Source organism: Stegostoma tigrinum, chromosome 4 (genome assembly GCF_030684315.1).
Source record: "Stegostoma tigrinum isolate sSteTig4 chromosome 4, sSteTig4.hap1, whole genome shotgun sequence".
In the NCBI taxonomy this organism is placed as follows: domain Eukaryota; kingdom Metazoa; phylum Chordata; class Chondrichthyes; order Orectolobiformes; family Stegostomatidae; genus Stegostoma; species Stegostoma tigrinum.
The window spans coordinates 59312774-59332627 of NC_081357.1; the positions used below are offsets into that span (position 1 = coordinate 59312774).

The following is a 19854-nucleotide window of genomic DNA, read 5'->3' on the forward strand; positions in this document are numbered from 1 at the left end:
GTGGAGGGAGCAGCATTCATACAATAGTCAGGATGGAGTGTGAGTGGAGAAAGGGTGTTGATAGTTTGGTTAAGTGATCACAATATGAGAATGTTGGAACAATGGTGTGTCTTACTGCCAGACCTGACAGTCTCACTGTTGGGGAAAAGGAGAGAGGACATGGTGACAGACAAAGCAATAAGTCAAGCCAAAAGAAAGGGAAGAAATGGGAGTGTGTTCACACTCTGAAGGTGTTGAGCTCAATATTGAGCCCAGAATGTTGTAAAGTGCCTACTGTGAAGATGAAATGTTGCTCCTCCAGTTTTTACTGTGATTTACTGGCGAGCTGCAGCTTGCCGAGGATAGGTAAGTGGGCATGCAAGCAGGACTCTTGTGTTAAAGTGATATCTGTGGAGAGGTCTGGGTCATGCTTGTGCACAGACTGGAGGTGTTCTGCAAAGCAGTCCATGTTTGGTTTCTCTAATGTCAGATAGGCCACACTGGGTGCAGTGAATGAATTGGAGGAGGTACAGTAGAAATGCTGCTTCACCTAGAAAGACTGCTGGGGACTTGGACGGTGAGCAGAGAGAATGTGGAGGCCAGGTGTTGCATGGGAAGGTGCTGTTGGCAGGGAGGGGTGGTGTTAGTGGTCATCAGTGAATGGACTGAGGTGTCCCGAAGGGAACAGTCCCTGTGAAATGCAGACAGAGGAGTGAGGGGAAGATGTGTTTGATTAGATTAGATTCCCTACAGTGTGGAAACAGGCCCTTCGGCCCAACAAGTTCACACCGCCCTTTGGAGCATCCCACCCAGACCCATCCCGTTATAACCCACACACCCCTGAACACTATGGGCAATTTAGCATGGCCAATCCACCTAACCGGCACATCTTCGGACTGTGGGAGGAAACCCTCGCAGACATGGGGAGAATGTGCAAACTCCACACAGACAGTCACCTGAGGCTGGTTTCGAACCCGGGTCCCTGGTGCTGTGAGGCTGCAGTGCTAATCACTGAGCCACTGTGCCACCTGTTTGGTGGTGGTATTCAGCTGGAGTTGGCTCAAATGGTAGAGGATGATCCTTTGACTGCGGAGGTTGGTGGGATGAAAAGTGAGGACAAAGGGGACCCAATGATGGGAAGGGGCAAGGGTGGCAGCACGGGTGATAGGTCAGATGCAGTTGAGAGCCCTGTCAACCACAGTGTGCAGGAAACCGAGGTTATGGAAGAAGGAAAGCCAGGTAGGCAGTGCTGTTTTGGCAGGTGGAATCATCTGAACAGATATGACATAGACGAAGGAACTGGGAGAATGGGATGGAATCCTTGCAGGATATGAGGTGGGAAAGCAGTAGTGCAGGTAGCTATGGGAGTCAGTGGCTTTGTAGTGGATGGCAGTGAGCAGTTTGTTCTCTGAAATGGAGACAGGCAGGTCAAGGAAAGGAAGGGAAGTGTCAGAAATGGACATTGTGAAAGCTTTAGAGGGGTGGAAATTGGAAGCAAAATGAACAAATTTTTTGAGGTCGTGGCATGAAGTGGCACTGAAGCAGCCATCAATGTACCGAGGAAAGAGTTGTGGGAGGGATCCAGTGTAGGACTGGAGCAAGGATTGTTCCACATACTCTTAATTCATCTGATCTTCATGACTTTTGACCTCAGGAAGGCAGATCCTTGTCAACTGCAATCTTTAGCATCCTCAACTCTTTGGTCTGCTGAAAGATCAGTTGCATGACAATCTGATGCAGATTTTTCTTTGCATAACAAGAGTTTCTTATTATTTCAGTTCAAAGACTACAGGAATTAAGAGAATGATTGCTTACGTTTGATTAATGAATATGGCAGTGATACTTCCGAGGCACATCAAAATTGTATAACATGACAAAATGTATCACCCAACAAAACCAAGCCCTTCTTTACACTTTGGATGCTGGCTGATCTGCTAAACAAATTCCATACTTTTCAGTTTGATTAGAATCATAGAGGTTTACAGCATGGAAATAGGTCCTGGCCCAACTTGTCCATGCCACCCAGTTTTCACAATTAATCTAGTCTCACAATTAATCTAGCTCATTAGATTGGATTAATTTGATTCATTTACTTTCAAGATTAATTAAGATAAATTAAAATTTCTAGGTTAAAATAATGTTCATCAACTACTGATTGAGAGCCACAATTCCAGGATGGAAACTACTGCATAGAAATAAGTTACGTGGTTGCACTAATTTTGAATTCATACATTATCCTAAAACAGAGGGTTACAAAAGCTTTCAGTTCTTCAGTTTTTTTTTCACTTCCACTGATTTCCAGCAGGTCCCTTTCTCAGGATTTCAGTGACCCCATGCTTGCAAATTATAAGTAGGCATCTACAAATATGTTTAATACAGATATTCATAGTGCCAGGAAAAGCACCAAGTGTTCCCCAACTCTACAGGCATCGCAGTTTTGATTTCAAAGCATGCTTTATTCACAAGATATACAAAAGTGCATTATGTGATCATTGAAAATTGGCATCGCGAGATGCAAACAAAATCACTTTTGTTTCCAATACTGTTTGTTTCTCATTATACTTAAATTTTAAGTATTAACTACAATTATATTACAGCACCAAGGCACTGCCCAAGGGGTTTTACTCAGTTTCCAGACCCTCAGTGGACTATGGCCAAAAAGCCTTAAATGCTGACCTCTCTCAATTGCACCACTGTGGTGGCTGCCATGAGTCCTAGTTCGTGTCCCAACCTCCAATCATGAACTCCCGAATATGCCAGTCAGCAACATTCAGTCATGGACAATACTTTGCACTGGAAAAACCGGCAAGTTTCAAGCAGCCCAAAGAGTACTTTTCACCGATTTGATTGTTCTTCAGCCATGTTTATCTCAGTCTGTATTGCTTGGAATAGGCCATAGACTCTACCATCCACACAGTATACTGACTCCACTGTATCAAATCAGGTACTTCTGTCCAACATTCCTTCCAGGTCTTTATCTGAGTTCTGCTGGTACAATGGACCAGTTTTAATGTTCACTGCCAACCTGTCTGTGCTTCACACTAGGCAACAAGAGCTCACTGGTTTAATATAAGTGAAACCTGGACCCCAGTTTCATTCAGCTGTTGAGCTGACTAGTTTCAGCACCCAGTTTTGTATTGACTGGTGGATGTCTATAGACTATATACCCCCTATATAAATTTAAAAATCTGTAATTCCTAATAAGGATGAGTTCCATATCATCATTTTGTGGACCTGAAGAACAGCCAAACTGAGGTAAACGATTATTTACCCAGAGTCTGAGCATTTTCTGCTGTAATATTGAAAGATGGAAAAACACAACATTATTCACTTACAGCTTCAATAATCAAAATTTAAGATAAGTATATTAGAATTACTGTTTTCACAAGTTATTTCTTTTGTTCAATATTCATAAAAGACCACTAAATGCATGATAAAGCATCAGTGAGTTGTAAAATTGTACGTTTCCCATCAGTCTAACAACTTATTTTCTTCATTTTGTAGATTAATTATAGGGAAAACAATGTATTTATTTGAGCCATAATGTCAGCACAGCAGAAAGGAGGTAAGTTACCCCTTTACTGTTAAATGTTCCTTTAGTGTACTTTAAATTAAAGTTTTAGGTGGTAATTGTGTCTTAATTAAATGTTAGCATGATTAGTTAAACTCTAATTTTAATTAAGCTTTAAGCCTTTGCATTAACCCTCAATTAAACTTCTTTTATGTCAGTAACACAAAGCACAAGTGTACAATGTGTGATGCTATATATTATACTGTAATCGGTGCTGTTAGGTGTCAGGATTAATGAAATACCAGTGATTAATAAACTAGTTTCTCTCAACTGTTCAGTCCAGAAACGGGAACGGAAAATACAGTGAGTGGCATCATGCTGGAGGTGGCGGAAATAGTGGAAAATGTTTTGTTGTATAAGGACACTCACTAGAAAAGTGAGGGCAAGGGGATCCCCTCATGGTTTTGGAATGGATGGTGTGTGAGGAGAGTGGGAAATGAGGTAGTGTTGAAAATGTCACCTGTCAATCAGGGTGCAGCTGAATCCTTGGTTGAAGAAAAATAAATTAGTCCTTGCCAACATTTTTTTGTTCATTGTACTCTTAGATGAGAGAGAATGACTAAATCTACTTACCACTGAACCCATTCCTTTATAATTAATTCAGCTGTGTGTAGTGATGGAAATTGATGAGCCCCCTTAGGTAAGCAGTGATGTAGCCATGACCTCAGTCAGTTATATGTTAATTCTCTGCTGAAAGATTGTGCCATAAGCAACTCTGGGCTGTGGAGATGGTAACAGCCTCACTGTGGAGTCATAGAGTCATACAGCATGGACATAGACCATTCAGTCCTTGCTGAACATAATCCCAAACTAAACTATCCCACCTGCCTGCTCCTGGCCCATATCTCTCCAACGCCTTCCTATTTGTGTATCTGTCCAAATGTCTTTTAAATGTTCTAATTGTACCCACGTCCACCTCTTCCTCAGGAAGTTCATTCAAATCACCCTATGTTTTAAACAAAAATGCCTGTCATTTCTTTTTTAAATCTGTCTCCTCTCACATTAAAAAGATTTGAAAAGACAACTCATTAACTCTATCATTATTTTATAAATTTCTATCAGGTCGCCTCTCAGCCTCCTACACGCCAGTGAAAAAAGTTCCAGCCTATCCAGCCTTTCTTTATCACTCAAACTTTGCATTCCCAGCAAATCCTGGTAAATCTCTTCTGAACACTCTCCAGCTTGAAAATATCCTTCCTGTAACTAGGTAACCAGAACTGGATACAGTATTCCAGAAGACGCCTCACCAATGTCCTGCATAACCTCATCATGACTTCCCAACTCTTCTACTCAAAGTACTGAAAAACGAAGGTAAGCATGCCAAATGCTTTTCTAACCACCCTGTCTACAAGTGATGCAAACTTCAAAGAAGTATCTGCACCCCTAGAGTCCCTCTGTTCTACAACACTACCCAAGGACTTACCATTAATTGTATAAGCCCTACTCTTGTGTGTTGTACCAAAATGCAATACCTTGCATTTACCAAGATTGAACTCCACCTGCCATTTTTTAGCCCATTGGCCCATTGATCTAGATCACTTTATAATCTTAGAAAACCTTCTTCACTGTCTACTATGCCACAAATTTGGTGTCATCTGCTAACTAACTAACCATGATTTCCATATTCTCATCCAAATCATTTATATAAATGACAAACAAAAGAGGACATAGAACCAATCCCTTTGGAACATTGTTGCTCACGGGCATCCAGTCTGAATAGCAACCAACCACTATTACACTCTGTCCCCTGCCATTGAGTCAATTATATATTCAATTGGCAAGCTCACCCTGAATTCCAACTTTACTAATTAGTCTACCTTCCAGAACGTTGTCAAAGGCTTTACTAAAAGCCAAATAAACAATGTCTACTGCACTGCCATCATCAATTTTTTTGGTAACTTCCTCAAAAAACTCAATCAAGTTTGTGAGACATGATTTTCCATGCACAAAACCATGCTGACCCAATCAATTTTTGCCTCTCCAAATGTCCATAATCCTGTCTTTTACAATCACCTCCAACAATTTACCCACAACCAAAGTCAGAGTCACAGGTCTGTAGTTCCCTGGCTTCTCTTTACAACCTTCCTCAAAGATAAGCCACCCTCCAGTCATCAGGCACCTCACCTGTAGTTATAGAAGATGCAACTATTTCTACAAAGGGTTTCGCAGTTTCCACTCTTACTTCCCATAACATTCTGAGATACATTAGATCAGATCACGGAGACTTATCCACCTCTATATTATCTTTAAGACCTGAACTTCTGTAATATGAACTATTTTTAAAACATCAAAGTTTATTTCTCTGCATTCCCTAGACTCCATTTCTTTCTACATAGTAAAAACTGACGCAAAATATTCATTTAATGTCTCTCCCATTTCCTGGGGTTCAACACAAAGATGACCTCCTTAATCTTGAAGAGGCCTTACCCTCTGTCTAGTTACCCTCTTGCCCTTAATGTATTTGTAGAATCTCTTTGGATTCTCCTTAACCTTATCTGCCAATGCTATCTCCTATCCCCTCTTTGCCTTCCTGATTTCTTCCTTAAGAATGCCCCTACACTCCTATAATTTTAATGAACACTTTTTTAAATGATACTTAACAACTTTGCCTGTGTATATTGGAAACGGACACTGAGGACTAGTTAGACTCAATAGGCTGAATGGCCTGCTTCCACACTGTAGGGATTCTACAGCTTATATAGAAACATAGAAAATAGATGCAGGAATAGGGCATTTGGCCCTTTGAGCCTGCACAAACATTCAATATAATCATGGCTGATCATGCAATCCCACTCCCACTTTCTCTCCATACCTGTTGATCCCTTTACCCACAAGGTCCATGTCCAACTCCCTCTTGAATATATCAAATGAGCTGGAACCAACAGCTTTCTGCGGTAAGAGTTCCATCTATTCACAACTCTGAGAGAAGAAATTCTTTCTCTTCGCAGTCCTGAATGGCTTGGCCCTTATTCTCAGACTGTGACCCCTCGTTGTGGACTTCTCCAACATCAGGAACATTCTTCTGCTGCTAGCCGGCCCAGTCCCATCAGGATTTATCTGTTTCTATGATGTCCCCTGTCATTCTTCTAAATTCCATCATGTACAAGCCCAGTTAATCGAGCCTTTATTCATTGTCAGTCCTGCCATCCCGGGAATCAGTCTGGTGAACCTACGTTGGACTCCCTCAATAGCAAGAATGTCCTTCCTTAGACCTGGAGACAAAAATTGCACACAATGCCCAAGGTATGCGAGGCCCTGTATAACTGCAGCAAGATATCCTTAGTCCACTACTCAATACTCTCATTATGAAGGCCAGCATGCCACTAGCTGTCCTCACCAACTGCTGCACCTGCATGCCGACTTTCAGCAACTGTTCCACCATGATACCTAGGTCTTGTTATGCCTCACCTTTTCCTAAACTGCCACCATTCAGATAATAACCTATCTCCGTGTTTTTGCCACCAAAGTGGATAACCTCACATTTATCCACATTATATTGCATTTGCTAAGTATTTGCCCACTCAGCCAGCGTCCAAGTCACCCTGCAGCCACTTAGCATCCTCCTCACAGTGCACGCTGCCACCCAGCTCAGTGTCATCAGCAAATTTGGAGATATTGTATTCAATCCCTTTGTCCAAATCATTAACATATATTCCAAACAGCTGGGGTGCCAGCACTGAACCCTGCAGTATTCCACTCATCACTGCTTGCCACTCTGAAAAGGACCTGTTTGTTCCAAATATCTGCTTTTTCTCTGCCAACCAGTTCTCTATCCATGTCAGTATATTACCTCCAATACCATGAGCTTTAATAGTTCTTACTTTTCTCTTGAGTTGGACCTTGTCAAATGCCTTTTGAAAGTCCAGATACACAACATACACGGATTCACCCTTGTCCACTCTACTGGTCACATTGTCAAATTCCAGGAGACTTGTCGAGCATGATTTCCCTTCAGTGAATCCATGCTGACTTGGACCAATTCTGTCTCTGCTTTTCAAACTCTCAGTTATTACATTCTTAATCATGGACTCCAGCATTTTCCCCACCACCAAAACCATGCTAACCAGCCTATAATTACCCATTTTCTCTCTTCCAACTTTTTTAAAAAGTGGGGTTACATTATCTACCTTCCAGTCCATTGGAACTCTTCCAAAGTATATAGAATGCTGGAAAATGATCACCAACTCATCCACTATTTCTAGGGTCACTTCCTTAAGTCTTCTGGGATGCAGAGCATCAGACCCTGGGGTCTTATGGGGTTTTAATCCCATCAATTTCCCCAGTTCCATGTCCTGACTAATGAGGATTTCTTTCAGTTACTCCTTAATGCTTGACCCTGTGTCCCCTAGCATTTCTGGAAGGTTATTTGTGTCCTCCTTCATGAAGATAGATCCAAAGAATTCGTTTAATTGGTCTTTGTTGACCTTTATGAATTCACCTGATTCTACACTTACGAGCGCTCAGAAATCTCTAGGGAATTTAAGCATTTACCAGAAGCCAGACAAAGAGGTATACATTGCAGATGCCAAATATAATTCAGAATTGAATCTTTTTGGTCAAACTCACTCCCACTGTCCGTACCCATACGACAGAACCTACCCTTTCCACAGCCCTTTGATATCGTCAATGGCTGATGTACTCCCATGGGCAAGGACTGTGGGGAAATCAAATGTCACTGGTACACGACAGCCTCATATCACTATTCAAAGAAGCAGCAGATCCAGGTGAATACTTTGTTACATGAAGTCGACTGCATTGCCCATGATGTCCTCATCAGGCAAGGGTAGATGAAACCTCCACAGATTTTCAATCATTCCTGGCAGCGTTTGATGTCTGTTTTATTCTCAAGAATAACTTTGTTATTGAATGTGACCAAGAGGTAATCAGCAGTCCCAAAAGGTATGAGAATTGGCTGGCTGCTTCCTTAATGTTTTATGTCGGTTTGTGTGATTATGGCACATTGAAACGTAAGTGTATTTGACATGGAAGAGCAGTAGCATTCTTCAATGACAAGCCCTCCAATTCTTTACCCCCAAACTAAAAATGACTCTGGGACAATTGATGCTGCATTTTAAACCAAAGGAAGATTGTGAAATCAGGTTGTGATTCAGGACAATTCTGAGGCTTCATCTGGGCCCATTAGTTAGGCAAGAAGGCAGGAAAAGCTATTGTACAGTGATGGTATAAAAAGAGAATATAAATTACAAGATTCCCAGCAGTGTGTGCATAATGCTTCCAGTTTTATCAATTCAGTCACTTTTGAAAGGAGTACAAGGTCCCCAGTAAAACTAAGTCATATAGAACAACTGTTGACCAGAGGAAAATTTAGCAACTTGAATAAGAAAAGGAGGACATGGACGTTCCATGCCTCTTCTAGCCATATTGATATTGTTAGCCTCTTATATAGGTCATTATGAATTGGGACTTGGAGTTTTGGCCAGTTGGAACTGCAACTAATTACAATTTACATAGATGATTTAGAGTTACGGATCAAGTACACTGCGTCAAAGGTCTAAGATGACACGAAGATGAGTGAAGGAGCAAAGTGTGCAGAGGACATTGAAAGTCATCAGAGGGATATAGATGGGTTAAGTGAGTAGGCAAGGGTCTGGCAGATGGAGTACAGTGTTGGTAAATGTGACATCATCCTCCTTGGTAGTAATAACAGACTGAGATTATACTCATTTAAATGTAGAAGAGTGAGGGATAATCTTAAAGAAATATATAAAATTATGAAGGGAATAGATAGGATAAAAGCAGGGAGGTTGTTTTCACTGGCAGTTGAAACTAGAACTAGAGGGATTGGCCTCAAAATACGGGGGAGCAGATTTAGGACTGAGTTGAGGAAGAACATTGTGAATCTGTGAAATTCTCTGCCCAGTGAAGCAGTTGTGGCTACCTCATAGAATATTTTAATAAAAGTGGATTTTTGAACGGTAAAAGAATTAAGGGCTATGGTGAGATGGCAGGTACGTGGAGCTGAATCCATGAAAAGATCGGCCATGATCTTATTGAATGGCACAGCAGGCTCAGCAAGACAGATGCCCCTACTTCTTACGTTCTTCTTTTGCAAAAGTGAATCAAGTGTATTACTACCCTGCTGGCATCCTAGTTGTGAATGCATACATTTATGGATTATGAGAACTAAAAATATGGACATTTTGGAACTGTGAAGTTTTAAGGAGACTATTGTCTATTTGTTGTTCACAATGTCAGAAAGAGGTGAGCACAGGAGTTTTATTTCTTTAATTGCTGAGCAAACAGACCTGAAAGCCTGATCTATGCTGCCATTGCCTAGCAACAGCCACTGGGTAGAGGTAATGGATGTTTGTTCAGTATGCATCAGGAAGCTGTGGACAGTACTGGAGTTTGCAAGCAACCTAAGACATTCTGTGGGAGCCAGAGCCTCGAGCATTAAACAACACTCTTTATATCTCTCAGTGAAGTCGTTTGGTGCAGGGGGCGGGGGGGGGGGGGGGGGGGGGAAGAAAACCTGATAAAGTCTCAAATATCATGATTCCTAACAATTTCTCACCCAAAAATGAAATCTGGGTCTGAACATTTCCCATCATTCTGCAAATGACAGCAATGTGAGCTCATTGGCAAGAAACTGAAGGACAAAGGAACTGAGAGAAAGTCATCTCATTCTACCCTTTTAGTTTAGACTCGTAATGCACAGTTTTCCCATTTTCCCCGGTTATAATTGCTCTGCCAAGCTCTCTGTGTGTGTCTGTGTCTCACATTGTCTGCGTATGAATGTATGTATGCTTGGGTTAAATGAAAAATATTTTAACTCACATAATAACTTAATTGATATCTATTTTTCCATTTGAATTGCAAGTTTTCCTGTAATGTGTTACTTCTTGAGTTTATCGAAAAGCCTTGTAAAAGTCTCTTTTGTTCTAGTTAGCAGTAATAAATTGAAACAAATTGGCCACTTTTGATGATTGAATACGATATGTTGACTTTTACAATGGCACACAGAGTAGCGGGGCTTGATTTCCAGCATATTCCTCCCACCAGAATTGTAACAATTTTTTGTTCAACTGTTTTCCCCAAAGAAATAAGCAAATGGTGAAGCTGAGGACGTAATTTTACTGTCTCCAGATGTGAATAGTGAGACTTTATCAGCAGCAAGTTTTTGATGCAGTGTTTCCACCCAGTGGCGTTTCAGCATTCAATGGACATTTTCCACCCCCCTACCAAGAATGTTGTGAACATGATGAAAAACACCAAAGAACAGTCAATCTGGTCCTTCCCATTTCAGCTGCTATCGCCTGGGTAATAGCCACTGGGTGGAGGTAATAGGTGTTTAAGTTATGTGCCAGGAAGCTGTGGACAGTTACTGGAGACCTTTGCAAGCACCATCCCAGGTTGGCCTGTAGTTTGTGACCAGCAACCGCCCTTTGCCATGATATCTGATCAGTTCAGGGAGATCTGTGAGACCATCTCAGTGGTTGGATTTGTGAGGGGAAGATGCTGGTGTTTGGAAATATCTGTAGTTAAATTGGCAAATGTTCAGTTAAACATTTACTGTGAATCACATAAGGATAGCAATGATATTTAATCACGTTAAAGCCTGAGACAGTAACAGTGTTTGATGGACATGTAACGCAGCCTTTGAAGTGAGCAGTGATCATCATCATCATCACAGATTCCCACACTGTGGAAACAGACCCTTCAGCCCCACAAGTCCACGTCGACCCTCAGAACCATCCCCCTATAACCCTAATCTACACATCCCTGAAAACTGTGGCCAATCCACTGATCCTGCACATCTTTGGACTGTGGGGGAAACCACAGCACCCAGAGGAAACCCACACAGACACAGGGAGAATGTGCAAACTCCACACACACAGTCACCCGAAGGATGAATTGAACCTGGGTCCCTGGCACTGAGTGGCAACAGTGCTAACCACTGAACCACTGTGCGACCCTCCATGCTGCCTGTGATGTCACTGTGTTTTGTGGTGGGCTTGTACCGTGAGTGGGTCCAGGTTATGGAGCCTGTAGCTTTGTCATTGTTTACATAATGTTATTAAACAAAAAACTGTTTAAGAATGAACACATCGCAACGCATTCAGTTCACCTGATGGATCGTTACATTTATCCAGCAAATGGGTAGAGGATGCAGATTAGGAAATGTCCAGACAGTGCTGAGTTATCCAATCTCAGCCATGTATTTATCAGAGTATGTAATTGCCTTTATCACCCCTGAGTGAACAAACCGCAAAACTCCTCCTTCAACTCTTCCTACAGACAAAGTGGGTGGCCATGGGTACCTGCCTCTTTGTGGTCTAGAAGGAACAGTCCATCTTCCGCAGCTACACTGACACTATTTCCCACCTCTTCCTCTGTTACATTGATGACTGTATCGGTGCCGTCGCGTGCTCCCACAAGGAGCTTGAACAGTTCATCAACTTTACTACCACCTTCCACCCCAACCTCAAGTTCACCTGGACCATCTCTGACACCTCTCTCTCCTTCCTGGACCTCTCTGTCTCCATCTCTGGTGACCACCTCAAAACTGATATCTACTTCAAACCCACCAACTCCCATAGCTACCTAGAATACACCTCCTCTCACTCACGTTCCTGCAAAAATGTGATCGCCTATTCCCAATTACTCCGCCTCCATCGCATCTGCTCCCAAGATGAGGCATTCCATCCCTAAGCATCCCAGATGTCCTCATTTTTCAAGAATTGCAAATTCCTCCTTCAGTGGTCACAAATACCCTTGATCACATCTCTTGAGTTTCCCGCACCTCAGCCCTCACACCCCTTCCTCACAATAAAAAACAAAGACAGAATTCCCCTTGTCCACACGTATCATCCCATCAACCTCCAGATTCAACGCATCATTCTCCGTCACTTCTGCCACCTGCAATCTGCCCCCACTACAAAGGATATATTTCCCTCCCCACCCTTATCTGCCTTTCAGAGGGACTGATCTCTCCACGACTCCCTTATCTGCTCCACACTTCCCAATAGCCCCACCACACCCAGTACCTTTCCCTGTTACTGCAGGAAGTGCTACACCTGCCCTACAACTCCTCACTCAGGGCTCAAAAAAAACTTCCACATTAAACAGATGTTGACCTGCACATCCGCTAATGTGGTCTATTTTATCGCTGTTCCCAATGTGGTCTCCTCTACATCAGGGAGATCAAGCAGTGGTTGGGGACCGCTTTGTAGAGCACCGACGCTTGGTTCACAACAGACGACAATACCTCCCAGTCACAAACCACTTAACACACCCTCCCCTCCCTGGACAACACGTCCATCCTGGGCCTCCTCCAGTGTCTCAATGATGCCACTCGCAAACTGGAGGAACAGCACCTCATATTCTGCCTTGGGAGCCTACAACCCAATGGTCTCAATGTGGACTTTACAAGCTTCAAAATCTCCCCACCCCTGGCATCATCCCAAGATCAACCCTCCCTCCCTCTCTGCCTCTTTGACCTGTCTATCTTCTCTCCCACCTATCTGCTCCTCCCACTTCACTGACCACCAATACCTACCTGCTATCACCATCCCACCTACCGTCCCCAGCTCAACCATCCCTCTCTTACTATTTCAGAGCCGCCTTCACCTACCCCATTTCTGAAGAAGGGTCTCGATCCTGAAATGTCAGCTTTCCTGCTCCTCTGATGCTGCCTGACCTGTTATGTTCCTCTAGCTCCACTCAGCTCTAGCTCAGACTCCAGCAATGGCAGTTCTTACTATCTTTGCAAAATGATACATGTTTCAGCAAGTGTGGTAACTGAATAAAGATGCAGGGAGGATCCATCTGTGATGTCCCTGTTGTAAAGAAAACTGGAAAGGCCCATCTTAATAACTTGGGCAAAGTGTTAGAACTCAGTGGCTATGGAGACCATAACTGAGATGGAAAGAAAAGGATAGAAGTCATGAGGGAAAGAAAATTGGAGAAATAGAGCCATTTTCTTCATGCAATACTGCTAACTGCCAGCAGATAGTGTTGCTGTACTATTAACTATAATTTGTGGATGTGTTCTGTATAGTGCCTTAGCACCATCTGCCCTAGCTTCTAATCATACTTCAGAGGAGGGAAACATTACCCATCACCTATTTAACTAATAGTAAATGTGCACACGGAAGGAATTAAATGAATAGCTGTGTTCAAAAATAAATGTTCACTTCTCCAATTTGTAATGTTTGTTTTGTTCTATCACGTACAATCAATGTTTCTACTTCCTCTTGCGCTATCAAACTATTAGGTGAATTTTACTGAGTTTGTGAAAATGTTCTACTGTAAAATAGCAAGGTGACGCTTCATTAAGTTAATGAATAGTAATGAAGCTCTTGTATCAGCTCAGATTAAAAAATATTCATACACTATCATTGTCATCATCATAGGATTTTGATGAAATCAAGTCAGGAACTGGTTTCACATTTAGATGGTGTAGTATATTCTGATATGACATGCAAGTCCTATTTCATAGAATCATGGAATCACATAGTCCAGAAGGTTGTCATTTGCTCCATTGTGCTTCAGCAGGCATTCTCAATGAGCAGATTAATCAGTTCCACTCCAATGTTCTATAGCCTTTTTAACTTGTTATCTACTTCCTGTTTTGAAAGCTACTATTGAATCTTCTTCCAGCATTCTGTCTGGCAGATTTTATAATTTCAGATCATACTGAGTTGTGACATAAAAATAAGTTCTCTTTCCCTCTGCTTCTTTCACAAATGATCTTAAATCTGCGAATAACAAGGTGTAGAACTGGATGAACACAGTAGGCCAAGTAGCATCTTAGGAGCAGGAATGTTGATGTTTCGGGCCTAGACCCGTCATCAGAAATGGGGGAGGGGAAGGGGGGTTCTGAAATAAATAGGGAGAGCGGTGGAGGCAGATAGAAGATGGATAGAGGAGAAGATAGGTGGAGGGGAGGCAGACAAGTCAAAGAGGCAGGGATGGAGCCAGTAAAGGTGAGTGTAGGTGGGGAGGGAGAGAGGCGATAGGTCAGTCCAGGGAGGACGGACCGGTCAAGCGGGCGGAATGAGGTTAGTAGGTAGGAAATGGGGGTGCGGCTTAAGGTGGGAGGACGGGATAGGTGAGAGGAAGAACAGGTTAGGGAGGCTGGAATGACCTGGGCTGGTTTTGGGAAGCAGTAGGGGGAGGGGAGATTTTGAAGTTTGTGAAATCCACATTGATACCATTAGGCTGCAGGGTTCCCACGCGGAATATGAGTTGCTGTTCCTGCAAGCTTCTGGTTGCATCGTTGTGGCACTGCAGGAGGCCCAGGATGGACATGTCGTCTGAGGAATAGGAGGGGGAGTTGAAATGGTTCGCGACTGGGAGGTGCAGTTTCTCATTGCAAACCGAGCGCATGTGTTCTGCAAAGCAGTCCACAAGCCTCCGCTTAGTTTCCCCGATGTAGAGGAGGCCACACTGGGTACAGCGGATGCAGTATGCCACTTTTGCAGACGTGCAGGTGAACATTTGCTTGATGTGGAAAGTCTTCTTGGGAATGGGATGGGGGTGAGGGAGGAGGGGTGGGGGCAGATGTAGCATTTTATCTCCGATCTTAAATCTGCATCGCCCAGTTACTAACCAAGACAGTTCCTCCCTATCCATTGTATTGAAACCCCTCATACATTTTGCTTGAATGTGCAAGATGAAAATAAGCCTATTATGCCCCCGCTACTAAACTTAAAATGCTTCCACTGTAACTTATACCTTGACAGCAGCACAGTTTGATTCAAGTACCAAGATGTACTGCTATTAAACACACTGCAGGTGGCACAAGCTGATAACTTGTCTTTGTGATAATGTCAATGTACAAGTATTTTGTTGAATAGTACACTTGAGTACAGTGAAAATACATAAAACTTCATAGAACTAGTACAATCCAGTAGAGTCACTGTGATGTGTCTTGTGTTGCAATAAAGTGCAATAAATCTGTTAGGTGAGTCTGAGACTTGTAGGCTACTGAATATTTTTCCCTTTTGTCTTGTTGGCCTCACATGCTAAACTTGAAAATGAAACCAAGTGCTCCGTCATTAAATAAAAGAGGCAACATTCTTTGCTCTATATATTTGAAATGTCACCACATCTTCTGATTTTGTTTGGGATACAAAGGCAATCTTCATCTTGCCTGAGACTAGGATTATTTTGTCCCCCAAAATTTCTTTATGTAAATTAAGCCTGGGTTATTTGAAAGCCTCGTTTGAAGCAGAATACGACCTATACCAGCCACATTACAAAACGCTTTTTGCACATTGCAAAACAGCCATAATTGTGTTAGCCACCTGTTGTACACGTCGTACAATTTCTCTTTCCACTCCAATCAAACATTATTAATCCAGAATCGTCACTTTTTCACTTTGGTTGAAGGTGAACGTCATCCCTTAAATTCTTTTGACCTCACAATTTCTTGATGTCTGCTGCGTTTTAAGTGTTACTTTTTACTCAGTTCATATGGCCTTGAATTGGTTCTTATGAATCTCCTTATCAATATTGTGCAGGGCTCAGGAGACATCATATTGCAGGGAATCAGAAAACAGTGAATGTGCCTTTTTGTTTATGCAAAAAAGGTGTGAAAGATGATCAACTATCAAAATCACCTCAACCATGATAAAGGATCTTTTTGAAGGATTGCTGGTGTAGCAAGTCATGTTTGATGTAATTTTTGGAGAACATATTGGGCCAGATTTTGCTGAGTGTTTTTGATGGGGGACATTGACAGCAAACTACTACCATCAATGTTGTATAAGTAATGGTTCTGATGAGTTAATGTTTGAGCTCTGTCCAGTCTGATAGTGCCACACAGCTTCTGAGAGAAGAATCATTTGGATGCTGGCAACATTTCCTGATGGAGGCATGTATCTTCTGTACATATTGCCTGCAGTTGTTAATAGGCCAAAAAGTTTTAGTTACTGTTATGTAATAAACTACAGCTTTTTATCTAAAACAAGTGCCTCTTCTGTTCTCTTCTGTACAAGTGGTTCATACTCCACCACAGACTATTGATAGCCTCTTTGATTATGCTCAGATTTCAGGACTGATTTCAGTGGTCTTTTCCAACCACAAGCCACCAGAGACTGGGACCAAGGTATCACATGACATTATACAATGCTGGTAGCCATAGACACACTTATGTAAAGTCCAGAGGAGACTGACAATTTGAAGAAAATCAGAAAGTGGACCTCAAAAAAGGTTTTATAGAGTCATTAGAGTTACTAATTTAAGAGCATTGCCATTTTAAGAAAGGCATAGTTCATCAGTCAGCTGTTGAGTGCGTTTAAACAGTTATCAGGCAGCAGAGTCATGAAAGCTACAACAGTAGTTGAGGCTGAGGCAAACACACAGCCATATCTTGGGAAAACAAGTGCAGAGAAGCCAGTGTGCATTACAGATAATCACACCTGAGTGGAAAACAGGAGCCGTGAGTCAGGATTTGGCTGTGGAGTGAATGCGCATTGGGACCTCCATCAGTAGATTAAACCCCAAGGGGTAACGTATCAAAAATATGCCTGTATATGCAAATCTAGGCCTCTGGGATGCTGGAACATAAAACAAAAAGAGTGTTCACTGGTAAAACAAGCATTGCTGCAGTCACAAACTGGCACTATAGGGGTCAGCTGCAAAATTTAAAGTTGACCTATTTCTACAATGTATACTGGAATATGGAATATTGGAAACAAAGTTACACATTGCAAGTCTGAAGAATACAGGAGCAAAGAAACAGGAGTAGATCATTCAGACCCTTGAGCCCTCTGCTACATAATGAGGTCATGGCTGATCTATGGCCTAACTCCGTATACCTGCCTTTCGCCCTTATCTTTTAATACCTTTACTGAACAAAAATCTGTCTGCAATTTGAAACTAACAACTGATCTATCATCAACTGCGGAAGAGATTTGCAAACATCTACCACGGTTTATGTGAGGAAGTGCTTCCTAACATCCCTCCTGAATGGTCTAATTCTCAGAATATGCCCCCTGGTTCTACTATCTCCAACCATTGGAAACAGCTTATGTTTACTTACCCTCTCTCTTCCCGTTAATATCTTGAAAACTCTGATCAGATCACCACTTAACCTTCTAAGTTCTAAAGAAAACAGACATAATTATGTATAATCTCAACTCAAAAATTTATCTTTCAAGTTCAAGTATCAACCTTGTGAACCTATATTGTACTCCCCATCCTCCCCACCCAGGGCCATTACACCCTTTTTAAGGTGCGGTGTCAGATCTGCTCACAATACTCCAACTGGGGTCTAACTAGGGTTGGTTATAGCTGCAACTTAACATCTGTTGGCTCAAGTTATGAGGGATATAGCTCACCACAAAGATGCATGACACTCTCCGATGAAGAGTCTAGGCCCGAAACGTCAGCTTTTGTGCTCCTGAGATGCTGCTTGGCCTGCTGTGTTCATCCAGCCTCACATTTTATTATCTTGGAATTCTCCAGCATCTGCAGTTCCCATTATCTCTGCATGATACTCTATCTGGTTACATTGCAAAGCCCTATTGCAGTCCAAGCATCAAAAACTCATTGTCATAGGACTTATGTCTGTTCCAATGTGGCCCTGGAGAATGGATGAGCAGTACCATCTCTTTTTCTGTACCTATCTGAAGGCCTCTCAAAGAAGTCATTAGTTACATTTGGAGGGCCAAATTTTTCCGCTTATTTTGCTTTTGACCTGCACAGACTTTGAGGTACATGTGGGGCACAGAACCAGAAGTCAATACAGCAAATAGCAGCAGCCTTCCGATCACCTGTGCACCCCGGAGTAGAGCTGAGACAAAAAAAATTGGGTGAGGGTGCCCCTTGTCCCCCAGTAGTCATCCCAGTTTGGACCCAAGGCCTTGAAAAGGGGTGGATACTTGTGAATGCTCCAGTGAGTACAGACCTCCAACATTTTGCATCATTGGTCTTGAATCACTTCAGCATTAAGAGAACGGAATCCTTTACTGTTCACAAACTCTCCAGTTTTGTGATGGAGCATTTTATATCTGGAGGAAGCCAGTGTGGTGGAGAATCCCATTGCTTGGTCTGATTGACTCTCGCCAACATGGGGCAAAGATGTGGAAAGATGGCCTCTGGCAAGAATGGCATCAGTGACATCCAGATGTACACCCAACTGGATGATGGGAGAAGGACCCGAGTTGCTGCTAGAAAGGCACTGCTTGCATAAAAGTGAAGGACACTGGAATGAGATTGCTCCCCAGTCCTTGTCAGCACAAGCCTTCCTGCAGCAGCTGGATGACATGAGGGAGCGGGACATCTTTATTTATTGCTGAAATTGTCGCTCAGATATTTGAAGTTAACTGCAGCAAAGCCAATACACTCATGATCTCACTGTTCACCTCTCCTTGGTGGATCCATGTCCTTCGGCTTCTCTGTCTGGGGGCTTGCTGAAACATCTGCAGCTGCTGTGTCCTTCTCTGGTTTTCTTTGTGTAAGAGCATGGCCACCAGGAAATCAGGCAAAATTTCAGTCTATAGGAATGTAATCTGCAAGAGGAGTCAGACTGATTATGCAGTGTTCTTGAAGGGATGCCTGACTCTTAACAAAAATAAAAGCTCCTTTTCCTAATGAACTTGTTTAGAAGTTTTATTATTCACCTCTGGAGGAGAAAGACTTGAACTCAGATCTCCTGTTTCAGGGGTAGGGAAACTAATATTATGCTACAAGAGGGCCCCCAAAAGCCTACTGCACCTGGCATTCCCCCATCCAAGTATTAACCAGGGCTGAGTCTGCTTAGCTTCTGCAGTCAGACATTGTCAGACAAGTACAGCCTACTTTGCAATTAAGCTGAATGTCACACCCTCGCACAGCATGACATAGATACTTCCTAAAGAGGTCATCATAATGCCTCAAAATGGAACTGTACGAAATGTGAACTTATCCAGTTGTACAGTGGTCAACCAAAATGTTTCTGCTCATGGGAATAGGCTTTTGCCAATAAAGCACTATAAAGTGCCATCCACCCAACAAAACCTACCTTCCACATCAAGCCCATGTCCTTCCATACATACATCCAGTACTTGCTATGCAATGTTGTTGCTAAATGGGAACATCAGGTTCTCCTATTAATTTTCTTGTTATAATAGGACTGGTTGAATTTACACAAGGAGGCAATCACTGTGTACCATGCAATACTCATGATTGCCTGACATTGGCAATGACTGCCCTCCAGACGAGTTGAGAACTGGATGGGTGGTAACACTCAATCAGTGCAGATATGGTAACTGCAGCTGCCCCTAGCAGGGGCTCAAAATCTGAATTTTAAACTCTGCCCCACAGAAAAATCGTTCCTTACTCCTCCAGGTTTG

General features: G+C 42.5%; 1 protein-coding gene across 4 annotated transcripts in view; it reads left to right on the top strand.

The window, feature by feature from the left end:
* The window catches only part of LOC125452666 (histone deacetylase 2), a 133277-nt gene that overhangs the window by 103408 nt on the left and 10015 nt on the right, over nt 1-19854 (top strand). For 2 of the 4 annotated variants that reach the window (XR_007247578.2, XM_048531331.2), the window contains exon 14: nt 3484-3544. Coding sequence is in view for 2 of the 4 variants with exons in the window: in XM_048531331.2 (XP_048387288.1) it covers nt 3484-3523 (40 nt within the window). In the remaining 2 variants the exon portion in view is untranslated. Of the gene's footprint in view, nt 1-3483; nt 3545-4612; nt 4862-16038; nt 16473-19854 lie in introns of those variants that run through there. The other 2 variants (XR_009445686.1, XM_048531330.2) reach the window with 2 other exon arrangements.